The following is a 14,494-nucleotide window of genomic DNA, read 5'->3' on the forward strand; positions in this document are numbered from 1 at the left end:
CCCAACTTGAATCAGACACACGTTACTTTCCTCATGAGCAACACCCCAATTTGAAGGGTTGTCTGTTTCTCCTTCCTGGGGGATAAATGCCCCAAACTCGGGTTTCTAAATAAAGGAAGCTGGGTATGGTGGCTCACGACTATTATTTCAGTACTTGGGAGGTGGAGGTGGGAGGATTGCTTGAGGCCAGGAGTTCTAGACCAGCCTGGGCAACATAGCAAGACCTCATCTTTACCAAAAAACAAGTCAGGCATATAGATACATGCCTGTAGTCCCAGCTACTTGGGAGGCTGAGGCAGAAGTTTCACCTGAGCCCAGGAAGTTGAGACCATCCTTGGCAACATAACAAGATTCCCCCCTCCCCCATCTTTACAAAACATTGTTTTAATTAATAAAGGAAATCCAACAATCTGACCCATTAGTATTCTAAGGACCCAAGATGAAGAGGACAAAGCTTTGGTTCCTTTTAGAGGGAACCTATTTGAATAGAAATGTCTTAGAAACCTGTTGCAAAATGTGTGCATGGAGGATTTGGTGGCAAATCTCCTGCAGTCAACGTCTAGCTGTGCTTTTTCCTCTGTCATGATTGTGTGACCCCGTTGCACCCATAGCTGCTGAGAGCCATCCCTGTGGGGATCGGCCAAGTGTACGGCTGCGATAACCCCTGGACCGGGGGCATCTTCCTCGTAGCGCTCTTCATCTCTTCGCCTCTGATCTGCTTGCATGCAGCAATTGGATCCACCATGGGGATGCTGGCAGGTCTGTGTTACCATGTCCCCGTGATTGGGCTGTGACGATGTGAGTGACTGGGGCCAGCTCCAAAGAAAATGGTGGCAGGTGTCCTCAACTCCCCACCTGCTGGCTCCTATAAACCTTCCCTCCTTCTGCTAAAACCTGTTTCTCTCCCTTGGGTTCAACCCCTTCCTGCTCTCCTTGAGCCAAGTCTGCCCTCAAAAAAAGGCTTGAGTGTTAGTCATTTACACCTTAGTATAAATTTCAAGCTTGGGAGAGGTTTCTTCAATTCACCTCTGATGACTATAAGAAAGATTTGTGCAGGGCACAGTGGCTCACACCTATCATTCCAGCACTGTGGAAGGTGGAGACAAGAGGATTGCCTGAGCCCAGGGGTTTGAGACCAGCCTGGGCAACTTGGCAAGACCTTATCTCTACAATAAATAAAAAAATTAACTGGGTGTGGTGATGTGTGCCTGTAGTTCCAACTACTTGGAAGGCTGAGGTGGAATGATTGCCCTGAGCCCAGCAGGTAGAGGCTGCAGGGGCCATGAGTGAGCCACTGCACTCCAGCCTGGGCAACAGTGAGTCTCTGACTCAAAAAAAAAAAAAAAAGAAAGATTTGTTCTCTGTAAAAGAACATGACAGAATTAACGAAGAAGGTGAGCTCCTCTTTCTTGGCAGGGAAAGGACATTCTCTGGGCAGTTTAAATCAGATTCAAATCCTTCCCGGAAGGGTCTCTTCAACCCACACCAGCTCAACCTCCAATATCCAAGGGGCTCCATTGCCACGTGCTTTGCCTCTAGATATTTCTCCCTGGATCAGTTCTGAAGACCTTTTTTACATACTTAAAGGGTAGCGGGTTCTGGGCTCGGAGGACCATGGAGGGTCTCAGGTGGACAGCTGAGTCCTTGACCCCCAACTCAACCTGTTGCCCTCCTCTCCACAGCGCTCACCGTCGCCACGCCTTTCCACTCCATCTACTTCGGCCTGTGCGGCTTCAACAGCACACTGGCATGCATCGCCGTGGGCGGCATGTTCTACGTCATCACCTGGCAGACGCACCTGCTGGCCATCACCTGTGGTAGGTCTCAACAGAGCATGCCCAGATCTGTCCCCATGGAGGAAACCTCTCAAGGATGGAAGGGCAGAATTGTTGCTTTATAAGATGGTTTTTATTGAGACCTGTTTTCAGGGGTTATTTAGCGATGAATGTATCCACGCTGTTCTCACTGAGTACACAGTGTTCAACTGTGTGAAGACAGTTGTTTCCAGTGAGGCTGCCTAGGTATTGTCACGGGCGGTCTCTTGTGACCACAGCTGACAGACAAAGCAGCTCTGATGTGAGTCTGTCCTCACACTTGGACCTGGGGGATGTCCATCCTACATGGTCAATGACCTCAGGCATCCAGATGTTGGCAACAGACCTCTGACAATCCCTGTGGATTCCATACTTGCTCAGAGTCCCAGGATACTTGACTGACTGCAACAAGGGCATCTATTTGTACATCCTTATCTTTGAACATCCTTTATTTCTTGATGTTACAGGAACGAAAATCAGATAAAATTCCTGTTGACCACGATATTTAAAACAGGCTCTGTTTTGGCCCAGTCAGAGACTCTGTAAACATTATCCACACAAACTTTTTTTTTTTGAGTCTCGGTTTCATTCTGTCATCCAGGCTGGAGTGCAGTGGCAGGATCATGACAATCATAGCTCATGGTAGCCTTGACCTCCTGGGCTCAGGTGATCCTCCCACCTCAGCCTCCCGAGTAGCTGGGACTACAGGTACCTGCCACTATGCCCAGCTGATTTTTTAGAAAACTTTTTGTAAGACAAGGTTTTGCTATGTTGCCCAGGCTAGTCTTGAACTCTTTGGCTTAAGCAATCCTCCAGCCTCCCAAAGTACTGGGATTACATGCGTGAGCCACCACGCCCAACTTATAAATTTATTTTTGAAATACATGTATAATAATAGTTTTCCAAATATTCTTTGCTAGGGAAGATGCTGCAAATGAGATATGGTCACATATTTGTGTCTTAAGATAGCTGGTAGGTGTATTCTCTTCTATATTTCATGACAGTTGCAACAAAGATGGAGAAGTCAAATTCTAAATTAGACATGAAGGGTAAAGTTGCTTTTTCTTTCCTTCTTTTAAAAATTATTTTCGGCTATCTCAAAAGCCTCAAACTAAAACCAGCATACTGCAATTAATAGCTGTCATGGGCTCATACCTATAATCCCAGTACTTTGGGAGGCCAAGAAGGAAGAATCACTTGAGGCCAGGAGTTCTAGAACAGCCTGGACAACACAGTGAAACCCCATCTCTACAAAAAAATTAGTCAGGCATAGTGGCACATGCCTGTAGTCCCAACTGCTCGGGAGGCTGAGGTGGAAGGATTGCCTGAGCCCAGGAGGTTGAGACTGCAGTGAACCATGATCATGCCACTGCACTCCAGACTGGGCAAGAGAGTGAGACTTTAACTCAAGAAAAAGAAAAGAAATAGGAACTGTCATATTGACCAAATAAAGGGCAGCCATTCACCCAGCACCTCCCCCAAAGTAGACACCCTAAGGATCTCATCTCCACCCTTGACGCCAACTCTCGACGGCTGATATTATTACCACTTTGCCAAAGAGGAATGTGTCAAGGAGCAAGACTAGGGCCAGGCAAGGGACGTGCCCAGGATGCAGCACTCATGGAGGTGCTGCTGGGGCCAGGCAGTGCTGACCCTGCCACATCCTGTGACCCTGAGCATGGGGACCACCTGAGATGTTGCAGCCCGTGCTCCACTCCTTCCCTTATTCCCAACCTTGTCACAGAGGCTAAGTGACTACCAAGTAGTGAAGGGCAGGGCGGGGCCTGAACTGAGTCTTTCCCACTCCAGACTCATGCCCTTGACTACCCCTCTCCTCCTGCCTGTGGCACCTCTCCCTGTCCCAGATGTCTCTGGTGACTCAAGGGCACTCCTGGGAAACTGAGTCATGGCACCACCAAGGAACCACAGATGGACTTGATGACTCCAGGAAATATGAGCACACCCTACCATGAAGGAATATAAGAACTCCAGCAGGTCGAGGCTGCAGTGCCCATGAGCATGCCACTGCACTCCAGCTTGGGCAACAGAGTGAGACTCCAACTCAAAAAAAAAAAAGAAAGAAAGAAAGAAAAGAAAATTCTGGAAGCATACAGATATGCGCTTTTAGGCCAAAAGTGAGAATGCAAACCGTGACCCACATATATGTTTTCAGAGGGTCAGTGAAAAGATGACTTCAGGTGAGGCCATCTAGAGAACCTGGACCACGTGGCCAGGGTGTCTGCATGCAGGGCCCAGGAGGCAAAGACAACAGGAAGGACTGGTGGCTCCTTTATCAGGCAGGGTGGCCCTGTTTGAAATACATGTCACAGTGAATATTTTAATTTAACTTAACTTTAATTTTGTAATAGGCAAACATTTTTCCATGACCTAAAACCAGACCTGTGCCCATGCTCTTCCAGAAAAATGTCTTGATGAAAAAATGCTAAACTTGCACAGATATCTTTAAAATATGCAGTCATGTATGTGACTACATTGGTTTGGACCTTATTCTATTTTTTTATAAAGTCTGAACACTAGCAAGGAAAAGTCAAGGAGTCCTAAAGACTTTTAAAGGATTCAGGGTCCAGACTGGACCTGCTCTAAGCTCTTTCAGTGGCCCACAAACTCCACCCCAGATCAGAGGTGACCCAGGTCAAGGCGTAGCTGCAACTTCTGTCCAGAGCCTCAGAGGTCAAACACGTCAGGGATACCAGAGGGGAAATGGCATTCAAGGAAATCTCTGGCTACCAACTCCAAGTTCTGCTTATTTACTAAGAAATATTCACATCCGACAAACAAGACTTCAATGCCCAATTTATATTGGATGTTACCCTGGTGGTTTTCAACCAGGAATAAGTCCCCCTTACCAAGGGACATCTGGCAACTCTGATAACATTTTTGTGTGCCATACCTGGGGAGTCTGGGGGGTATATTCCTGGCATCTAATGGGTAGAAGCCAGAGATGCTGTTAAACATCCCACAATGCACAGAACACACCCCACAACAAATAACTACCCCATCCAAAGTGTCACTGGTGCCATGACTGTGAAACCTTGATACAGGTCATCTCACTGAGTCCTCATTGCAACCGTGTAAAGAGTGTGGATGCTATTAACCTCATTTCACAGAGGGAAAACTGAGGCTACAGGAAGTTGAATATATGACTCAGAGTTTAGTCTGGCTGGCTGTAGATGGTTGTGCTCATGGAAAGCACTGAAGCCAGTGTTTGCTCTACCAGTGGAGAAATCCAGGTGCAGGACAGTTAGGCACCTTTTCGCCATCACACGTGTGGACAAGATGGGCCAGGTAGCCAGGCATCCCATCTGGAAGGTTTCTTCTACCACAGCCTGCTCAGCATGCTCCCTGGGGCAGACAGCTCTCCCTTGTTCCTGTTTCCTCTTCCTCCTGCTCACTCCCCTCTCTGCAGTCCCTAAGCCCCCCACGAGCACACACAGGTCTTCAGAGCATTTTCCTGCTGGCAAGAGACCAAGTCTGGAAAAGCAGCACTGGGAGGAATTGGAAGCATGAATTCCTTTGGCCCTGGGTCCTGGGGAAGACGGATGGAGTTGGGGTCTCCCACTCTGTGTAGGCCAAGCCCAGGGACCCATCCCAGCCTTAGGTTCCCTGTGATCTGAGGTCTCGATGGGACTCAGTCTGCCCCCTCTTGTCTGGCCTCAGCCCGAGAGGTTGGTTAGAAGTCCACCCCTGGAGCTGGGGGCTGGACTCTGCCACTAGTGAGCCATTGTCCCCCTGGGCAAGTCACCTGAATGCTCTATGCCTTACATGAGCCGGGCCCAACCCATAGGACTGTTGTCGGGATTGAATCAGATCATTCCTGGGCATGGTGAGAACAAGACTGGACACAGAGGGTTGCCCGGTAGGTATGGCCCCTCCTCTCTGTCAACAGCATATGTTAGTGAGGACGTAGTGGACACCTATGACAGCCTGGGCTCCACGTCCCTCACAGAGAGATCCGCTGTCTGGTGTGACCCACGCAGTCTGCTGGCCCACACCCCACTTCGAGAACTCATTCTGTAATTCTCTCTACTCTGTCTCCTTGAATCCCTGCCTCTAAAACAGTAGAGACTTCTCCCACTGAAGGACGGGCAGACGGTCATATGACTCACCCTCTAAGCCTCAGTTTTCTCATTCGTGAAATGGAGACAGTGATAGAGATTTAACCTGTAGGAATACAGATGGACATGGTCAGTATCACTGTTAGCCGGGCACACAGAGACTCTCTGATAAAGGTTGGCTCTTGTTAATATCCTACGGCAACGAGGAGGCTGTCAGGGAGAGACTGAGAGTGCAGAAGCAAAGACCAGCTATGCTGCCCTGCTTGACACTGTCTCCCCTTTAGCCAGCATGTGGTTTCCCCGGACCCAGCTTGGCCATGCCCTCCCTGGGGCCCATGAGACAGGCATGCAAGCAGTCTAGGTCCTCCCTAGAAGCCCATATTATGTTCATACCTTGTGATGAAACACTCCAGCGGGAAGTTCTGGGTTTCACTTGCCTTTGCCGTATAGTGAAATGTTCGTTTACGGTTTATGCTGTTAAATGTTCCTTTACTGGACTGCGAGGTGGAGGTCCCCAGGGAACCGGAACAGTTACATTCTGGTCCTTTTTAGCTAAGTTCATCTGGCTTGTTCACTGCACCAGCATTTGCAGGGAATCTCACACTTCTAAAACCACCCAGTGATGGAAATGTAACTCGATACTGGTTTCCACCTGAAAGTCAGCCTGTGTGGCATAAAATGTATGCGAATGTGGACTAAGCCTGGCTCCTGTTCAGCAGTCCTGGTCATTTCTTGTTGCTTCTTTTTCAGCACTGTTCGCCGCCTACCTGGGTGCTGCTCTGGCCAACATGCTGTCTGTGGTGAGTCACGGTGGGCCAAGACCATGCCCACAACACCCTTCTGGGGTCCTCTCAGCTGCCCAGGGCCTGCTCACACGCCTCCTCCAGGAACCCTCCCCAGTCTCTCCCCTTGTTTCAAATCACACTGCTCACCTCAGCACCTGCTAGACAGAAGGAGCCAGTCTCAAAAGTCTGTGTCAACTGTTAGTCAATCAACATCTGTTTCCATGGGCCAGAACTCCATAGAGAAGGACAGTTTGAAAGCATTCTGTTGGCCAGGCATGGTGGCTCACGCCTGTAATCCCAGCACTTTGAGAGGCCAAGGTGGGAGGATTGCTTGAGACTGAGACCAGCCTGGGCAATATAGAAAGACCCTGTCATTACAAGAAATTGAAAAATCAGACAGGTGTGATGGCACGTGCCTATAGTTCCAGCTACTTGGGAGGCTGAGGCAGGAGGATCCCTTGAGCCCAGGAGGTCGAGGCTGCAGTGAGCTGTGATCACACCACTGCACTCCAGCCTGGGCAATAGAGTGAGAACCTAGGTTAAAAAAAAAGAGAGAGAGAGAGCATTATTTTGTAACTCAAACCTCTGTCTATTGTGTTATCCTCTTGAACTATTTTTAAACCTTCAATAATTGTTTTGTGGTGCAATGGGAGGCAGCAGAGGCCAGGAGCAGAGGCTGCAGACAGGAAGGGAGCGAAGCCCCAGTCAGGACTGGTGGTTTCATGAGCAGGAGTGGCCGGGATGACCCCCTGCTTATTGGGCACCAGGCGGGACCTTCTGGGAGGTCAGGTGGAGCCACGGGATCAAGCTTGTATCTGATGCCGCCCCTGTCAGAGAAGGGCTCGAGGGCCAGGGATAGTCCTGGCAGGCAGGCAGTGGGCATTCTCACACATGTCTAAATCAATCTCCTCCTCACCTCTAGTGAAAATGAGTGGTTAGGATTTAGCATAGGGATGGATCTTCTTTCTTCTTTTTCTATTCTTTCTTTCTTTTCTTTTTTTTTTTTTTTTAGGGGGGACAGGGTCTCACTCTGTTGTCCAGGCTAGAGTGCAGTGCCATGATCATAGCTCTCTACAGCCTCAACCTCTTGGGCTCAGTTGATCCTCCCACCTCAGCCTCCTGAGTAGCTGGGACTACAGGTGCATACCACCATGCCCAGCCAATTTTTTTATAGAGACAAGGTCTTACTACGTTGCTGAGGCTGGTCTCAAACTCCTGGGCTCAAGCAATCCTCCCATCTCAGCCTCCCAAAGTGTTGAGATGACCAGCCTGAGCCACCATGCCTGGCCAGGAATTTATTTTCTAAGCAGAATGAGCCTTCCCTGATACCATCCTGTCTCCCCCAGTGGACTAAGTCCCCCTTCCACTGCATTTTGGCCCCCCCAGCTAAGTACTCAGCAGTGTTTTACGATAAGCATGGTCCCCATCAGTCCCCTTCCACCTTCAGCCAGTGTTCTACCTCAGAACAGGGGCCCTGTCATAGTCTTATCTCGATCTCTGACATCTGTTACAGTGCTCAGCACATAGGAGGCATTCAGGTAACCCTGAATGACACATACCCTAGGGTAGTGAGCCTCCACATGGGGTGTGTGAGGGTTAAGACTCAACAGCTGACGGTCAGGAACATGGAGGAGGGACAAGACGGTAGGGGTGGCCTCGGAGGCTCCTGCCTGCTCCAGGCTCTGCACCTGCCTTTCCCTGCACCCATTCACTCGGCCACCATCTACCCGGTGCATCCGGGCATGTGCCTTCCTTGGATGAGGTGCCAGGACAGATGCAAAACCAGAAGCTTTGGCTCCTGACCACAGCAGTTTGCAGTGATGCTGTCTCTTCCCTCTGTTTGCAAAGATGATGCCGCGCCACTTAGATTTTTCAAAGCAAAAGCGAATCTTCTTCCTAGGCACTTGCAGTGTTTAAGACACAGTGCTGACCACTGTCAGGGACACAGAAAAGCACAGGCTATTCACTCACCCCAAGAGAATGTCCAGTCTCACTGAGGAACAGGATTTTAAAATGCTGAGTGACATTTGTGGGACCACTCAAGCCCTCCCCAGAGGAGTTCTGAGGATCACACCCTCTGCTGGCTCACTGACACTGTGCTGCCCCGTGTCTCCCATGGTGCTGTCACCTACTTCATGACCATACACAGAGGACCATTTACTGAGTACTTAGTTTACACCAGGCGCCAACTCTCCAGTATGTATTAATATCCCCACTTTACTTCTGAAGTCTCAGAAATATAAAATGACCATAACTAGGTGGTCAGAGCTGAGACTCAGAGCTGGCTCTGTGGGACCCCAAACCCACAGCCTTTCCATGAAGGACACCTGGGGGTGAGAGATTCCCCAATGCCTTGAGCAGTCCCAGCAGGGCTGCTGCAAAACATGTGGAGTGGCATTTGTCACTCGTGGGTGGCCCTCACCCTGAGTTCTGGGACCAGGCAGTTGCTATTCCTCCCAAGACCCACCTAATGGCACCATCCCTGACACACATAGGCTGGCATCTTTCCTCCCATGGTGTGACTTGAGGTTTTTTCCTGCTTATAATCCGTAACTTGATCCACCTCACAATTGGATTTGTAGGCTTGTCATTAGTGAAGGATCCACTCAAGCTATCTCAAATGGGGCACAGCGAGGATTATTAACAAGCCTCAGGGCATCTCAAGGAATGAAATCCAGGCGGCCTCATGACAGGAGAGCTGGGGCTGGGAGAGCCCCTGAGGGAGAGGCAGCTTGGCCCCAACCCCAGCTCCCAGGAATGAGGATGTCACAACTTTGCCTCTCCCCATAAGCCACCTGCTTTTCCGTGTCTCTCAGGGATGGATCACTTCTGCACACAGCCCCCCACGGAGTCCTCAGCACTGGGTGACTCTCTGGTCATGTCCATCCAAGAGCCCCATGGACACAGTCTTGGTTCAGATTCTCAGGATAGGAATTCCACTGGCCCAGGTCACCTGTCTTGAGTCAGGCGCCTATCTCTAGTCCAAGCAGCTATGACCAAAAAGAAAAGGGTCCTAGGCCAGACTCAGTGGCTCAACCTGTAATCCCAGCACTCTGGGAGGCCCAAGTGAGGATTGCCCAAGCCCACAGGTTCGAGACCAGCCCAGGCAACTTGACGAGACCTCGGCTCTTCAATTAAAAAAAAAAAGTTAGCCAGGTGTGGTATTGCGTGCCTGTAGTTCTGGCTACTTGGAAGGCTGAGGTGGCAGGATCGCCGGAGCCCAGTGGGTCAATGCCAGGATGGCCATGATTGTGCCACTGCACTCTAGCCTGGGTGAGGGAATGAGACTCTACCAAAAAAAAAAAAGCAAAGAAAAGTGTCCTAATCTGCAAAATAGCTGCTGAAGACATTCCTCACAGGGGCCGGTGGGAGCCAGTTTGGGATGATCATAGTTCCTAGCGCTAATAGTGGGGTCTGGCCAGACACCCCGAGACTACAAGGTCCAACAATGAGGTCCACGAACCATCCTAGAAAGAGTGCTACAGACCTCATTGCTGGATATCACTGTGGTCACCTTTGAAGTCCTCCCCTGGGAAGCTATGCACCAATACTAACGCCTCCTCCACCCGTCAAAACAATTTTAGAACTCTTTTTTCTGGAATGGCCATCAAAGCTGTTGTCACAAGAATGTCGGAACTTGAATTAGAGCAATGAACAAATATTAGACTTCTTGTTAAACTTGGCAAGAGTGGAAGTGAAATCAGGGATATGTTAATCCAAGATTATGGGAATAATGCCATGGAGAAAATGGCAATGTACAAATGGATTAAACATTTTTCTGAGAGGACAGAAAGCATCACTGATGAAGAGAAGTCAGGACAGCCAATAACGAGCAGAATTGATGAAAACATTGCAAATATGCATTGACTTATCAGCTGACTGTGAAAAGCATAGCAGACCAAATAAACATTGATAGAGACACAGGAAAATCTTAATTGAAAATCTTGGCATGAGAAAGGTGTGTGCAGAAATGGTCCTGAAGGAGCTCTTGCATCACAACCATGCACCAGCTCACATAGTACTGTCTGTGGGGGATTTTTTTAGTCAGTAAACAAATAACTGTATTAGAACACTCTTCCTACTGACCTGATTTGGCCCCCAATGACTTTTTTCTTTAACCAAAGATAAAGGAAATATTGAAAAGAAGACATTTTGATGACATTCAGGACATCAAGGGTAATACGATGACAGCTCTGATAGCCATTCCAGTAAAAGAATTCAAAAATTGCTTTGATGAGTGGACTAGATGCTGGCATCAGTGCATAGCTTCCCAAGGGGAGTACTTCAAAGGTGACCATAGTGATATTCAACAATGAGGTCTGTAGCACTTTTCCTAGGGTGATTTCATGAACTTAACTGTCAGACAGCATAGACCTGCCTCCCACAAAAGGTGTATAATTGTGCCTTGATGGACCTCATGTGAAGGCACATGAGGATGCCTGCAGCTGCATTTTGAAGAGTGTGCCGCCCCTGTTACTACACACTGGCACTGTAGTAACTGTGCTTATATTGGTAATCAATAAAGTGTCTGTGTCCACGCCCCCAAACCCTCCCCTCCTCCGCCTGGTCCACAGGTGGGGAGGGGGAAGGGCCGACTGAGCCAACAGGCTCTTGTCATGACCAACTCTTGTCTGTGTCCCTCCTGCAGTTTGGACTGCCACCCTGCACCTGGCCCTTCTGCCTCTCTGCACTCACCTTCCTGCTCCTGACAACCAACAACCCTGCCATCTACAAGCTGCCACTCAGCAAAGTCACCTACCCGGAGGCCAACCGTGTCTACTACCTCACCCAGGAGAGACACAGGCGAGCATCCACCATCACCAAGTACCAGGCCTACGACATCTCCTAAGCCACCCTCTCCAAAACACGACACTGTAGATTCAGTCTCCAGGCTAAAGGCCACCTTCCCTTGGGTCTGTTCTGTGACTGTCCCCCAAGCACAGGAAGATACATGTGTCATCACCCTTCGGATCTCTCTGTTCTAAGACACACAGCACTTCTCAAAGACAGGGTTAGTTTAGACATTACACCCATTAGCTCCATCAGGGTTCCCTTTGAAGAGAACATGCCCTCTTCTGCAAAATAAGCCACATCCTTGAAGAGAAGTCACCAAGAAGGGGACAGAGCTTGGTGCCATGGTCCCCCAATTCAATCACTTCAGGTAGTACAGCACAGGGCCAGGAGCCATGCAACCTCTTAGAAGGCAGGAGGGCTGGCTCCACCCAGCTCTGCCGCTCACAAGATTCCTCCAGCTCAAGCCAGTCCTTCCCCACTCTCAGTCTCAATTTTGTAATCATGACAGGGAGGAACTCTAAAGTCCTTTCCACCTCAGAAGTGTTGATTGTTCTCTCTGTCTCCTGTAAACTGGTGAAATCAGCATGGCCAGCAAGTCATTCCCTTGACTCAAAGATAGAAGAAGGGGTACCTCAGAGGAGAGGATCCTTGGGTCCTGGGAAAAGATTTTTGTGTATGGGATTAGTGAATTTAGATTCACTGGGAATGCCCATGTGCCTTCCTTTACATAACAGAAATCTTTCTGTAAGCCTCATAAGATGAAAATTGATCCTCATCAACACTCGAATCATATTGCCAACAAATGTGTTTCCTTTTGTCATAGTCACAGTTATACTCTCATTAAACTGTTTAAGTTTGCAGGTTGGTGTCCAGGTTTATTAAAATGAGCACGCCTTCTTGTTCCCACCCTTGGGGGGTTCTCCATGGTCTAGCATGTGTCTGGGGGAGAGGCCAGAATAGACTAATTACTGTCAGAGGAGGGCTGGATCTGCTTATGAAGAGACTTGTACAGAAGTGGCCATGGGCATACTTTTCTGTATGAGAAAATAACCCACGCCCTTTCAGGGGATAGTCTTTTAGCTTTGTGCCCCCTAATGACAAACCAAGCCACCTTGAATGACCCATAGCTCCCCGCAATTTAGTCACTCCAGCCATAGCACTGAACTCTAACGCATACCCCCCTTTGTGGGACCCTACGTGGCCTGGCCTTCCACCCTTTTCCCAGAGGGGAAAGAACCTCTCGTAATGCCACAGTGCTCTCCCACACCACCCTCTAGTTTAGCATGATGAGGTAAAGAGGCTAGGGTGGGGGGCAGACCTTCTATAAATGCACTTTTCAGAAAGGAATTACATTTTATCAAATCCATCATTCAAAAGTAGCTGGTTTCTACATCTGTCTTGTCTTTTCTCTGCCTTCCCTGAGATTCCAGCCATCTTTGACCTGCCCAAGGGCTCCAGGCTGCGTAATTCTCATCCAGGTCCTGTCTAGCCCATTATGACTGCTCCAGGAAAATGGAGCTGTTTCCGATGGAAACAAAGCCTCCATGCAGGAAAGAGGAATGTGTCACACTCCAGAGGCTGCCTCTGAGTTTGTGATCACACCTTGAGGCCAAGAAGGTCTCGGGCTGAGTTTTAATGACTGTGGAATTACTGCCCTCTGAGGATTAAGCATCCAGGAATTTCACCAGGAGGCTGTTTATGCTCACAGCTCACGCAGCTGCCCCAGAACCTCCAAGTGATGACATAGAACTATTAAAGGACCCGTTTTCATGCATTTTCCACCAAAGTGTTATAATCTGGTTTTATTAAGAGCAGGAAACCCACCACGTGCATGCTGTTCTGGTTACTGACCACTCGTGAAGCCCTTCAGCTGTTCTGAGGGTTTCCATTTCCTCACCTGTAATGCAAGCTGAGTTGGTTTGGGATGCCAGGCAAAGTGAAAATAGGTGGGGTGAAAGATCGGGACCTATGAAACACATGATGTCTACGGGACACCAAGGTGGCTGGTCTAGTCTGGCACCCCAGTGACACCCCAAGAGTGGGGAGCTGCAGCAACTCCACCAGCTCCTCCATTTGATGACATCACACAGGTTGCTTTCCGTCGGCCATGGTGGAAGTCTTTGCACCACAGAAATCAGCAAACCCTACACATCTAGGCATGTGCAAAACAATGACAGCAAGCACACATACAAAGAAACAAACAAAAAGGTGTGTTGGTATGTGGGAAGGAAAGGAGAGTGTGGTATGAAAATACAAGGACAAACACACCCCTTACATTCCAGAGAGGGGCCTTGCACAGACCCATGAGGACACGCCAGGGACCAAGGCACACAATGAACTCAACTGTCAGAGAAAATCTAAAAATGGATGTAGCAGACTGCATGCTACATACACACACGCACAGTTGTTTTCATTGTTCTTTTTCCTTCATAGAACTAGCCCATCAGCGGTACACACCAGCTCCAAGAGATGGTTAGTTGAGTAATTGACTGAAATACCCCCCATGTCCCCAGCTCTCTCTCTTGACAGTGTTCACCCACTCCTACTGGCTGGGATTTGATATCCATTTCACACACAGCAACAACATATTTGTAGTAGACACACAGCCTCTCTGGCAGGACTGCTGACTCACTTCCAAAATGTAGGGCCTGTAGCTTCCTCCCAGACTGCATGAATAGTGTTCAGGGAATGAACTCTTCAGCGCGGGCACCCCATCCAGCCCCAAGCATCTCAGCATCTGAGGGGCAATAACACCAAACCTCTGCGAACATTCTTTTGCCACCACCCTTACAGAGGCTCTACAGTTAGACTCCAAACCACACAAGGACCTCAGGCTAGGCAGGTAGATGGTGGATGAGTAGTTCTCAGACTCAGTGTGTGTTAGAGTCACCTGGAGACCTTATTTCACATGGGTTGCTGGGCCCCATCCCCAGATTCCGTGGAGCTGAGTCAGGGCCTGGGAACTGGTATTTTCTAGCAAGGTCTCAGGTGATGCTGCTGCTCTGGGTCTCACACTTTAAGAATG

At 49.1% G+C, this 14,494-nt stretch overlaps 1 protein-coding gene across 1 annotated transcript in view; it reads left to right on the forward strand.

Moving 5' to 3' along the window:
* LOC103265695 (urea transporter 2) overlaps positions 1 to 11,524 on the forward strand; it is a 61,079-nt gene extending 49,555 nt beyond the window's left edge. The window contains exons 19-22 of the mRNA XM_021715161.1: positions 612 to 759; positions 1,683 to 1,817; positions 6,641 to 6,690; positions 11,324 to 11,524. Coding sequence (XP_021570836.1) covers positions 612 to 759; positions 1,683 to 1,817; positions 6,641 to 6,690; positions 11,324 to 11,524 — 534 coding nt within the window. The remainder of the gene's footprint in view (positions 1 to 611; positions 760 to 1,682; positions 1,818 to 6,640; positions 6,691 to 11,323) is intronic.
* The last annotated feature ends 2,970 nt before the right edge of the window (positions 11,525 to 14,494 follow it).

This window comes from Carlito syrichta, unplaced genomic scaffold (assembly GCF_000164805.1).
Source record: "Carlito syrichta isolate Samal-C Ts95f unplaced genomic scaffold, Tarsius_syrichta-2.0.1 Scaffold306762, whole genome shotgun sequence".
NCBI lineage: Eukaryota > Metazoa > Chordata > Mammalia > Primates > Tarsiidae > Carlito > Carlito syrichta.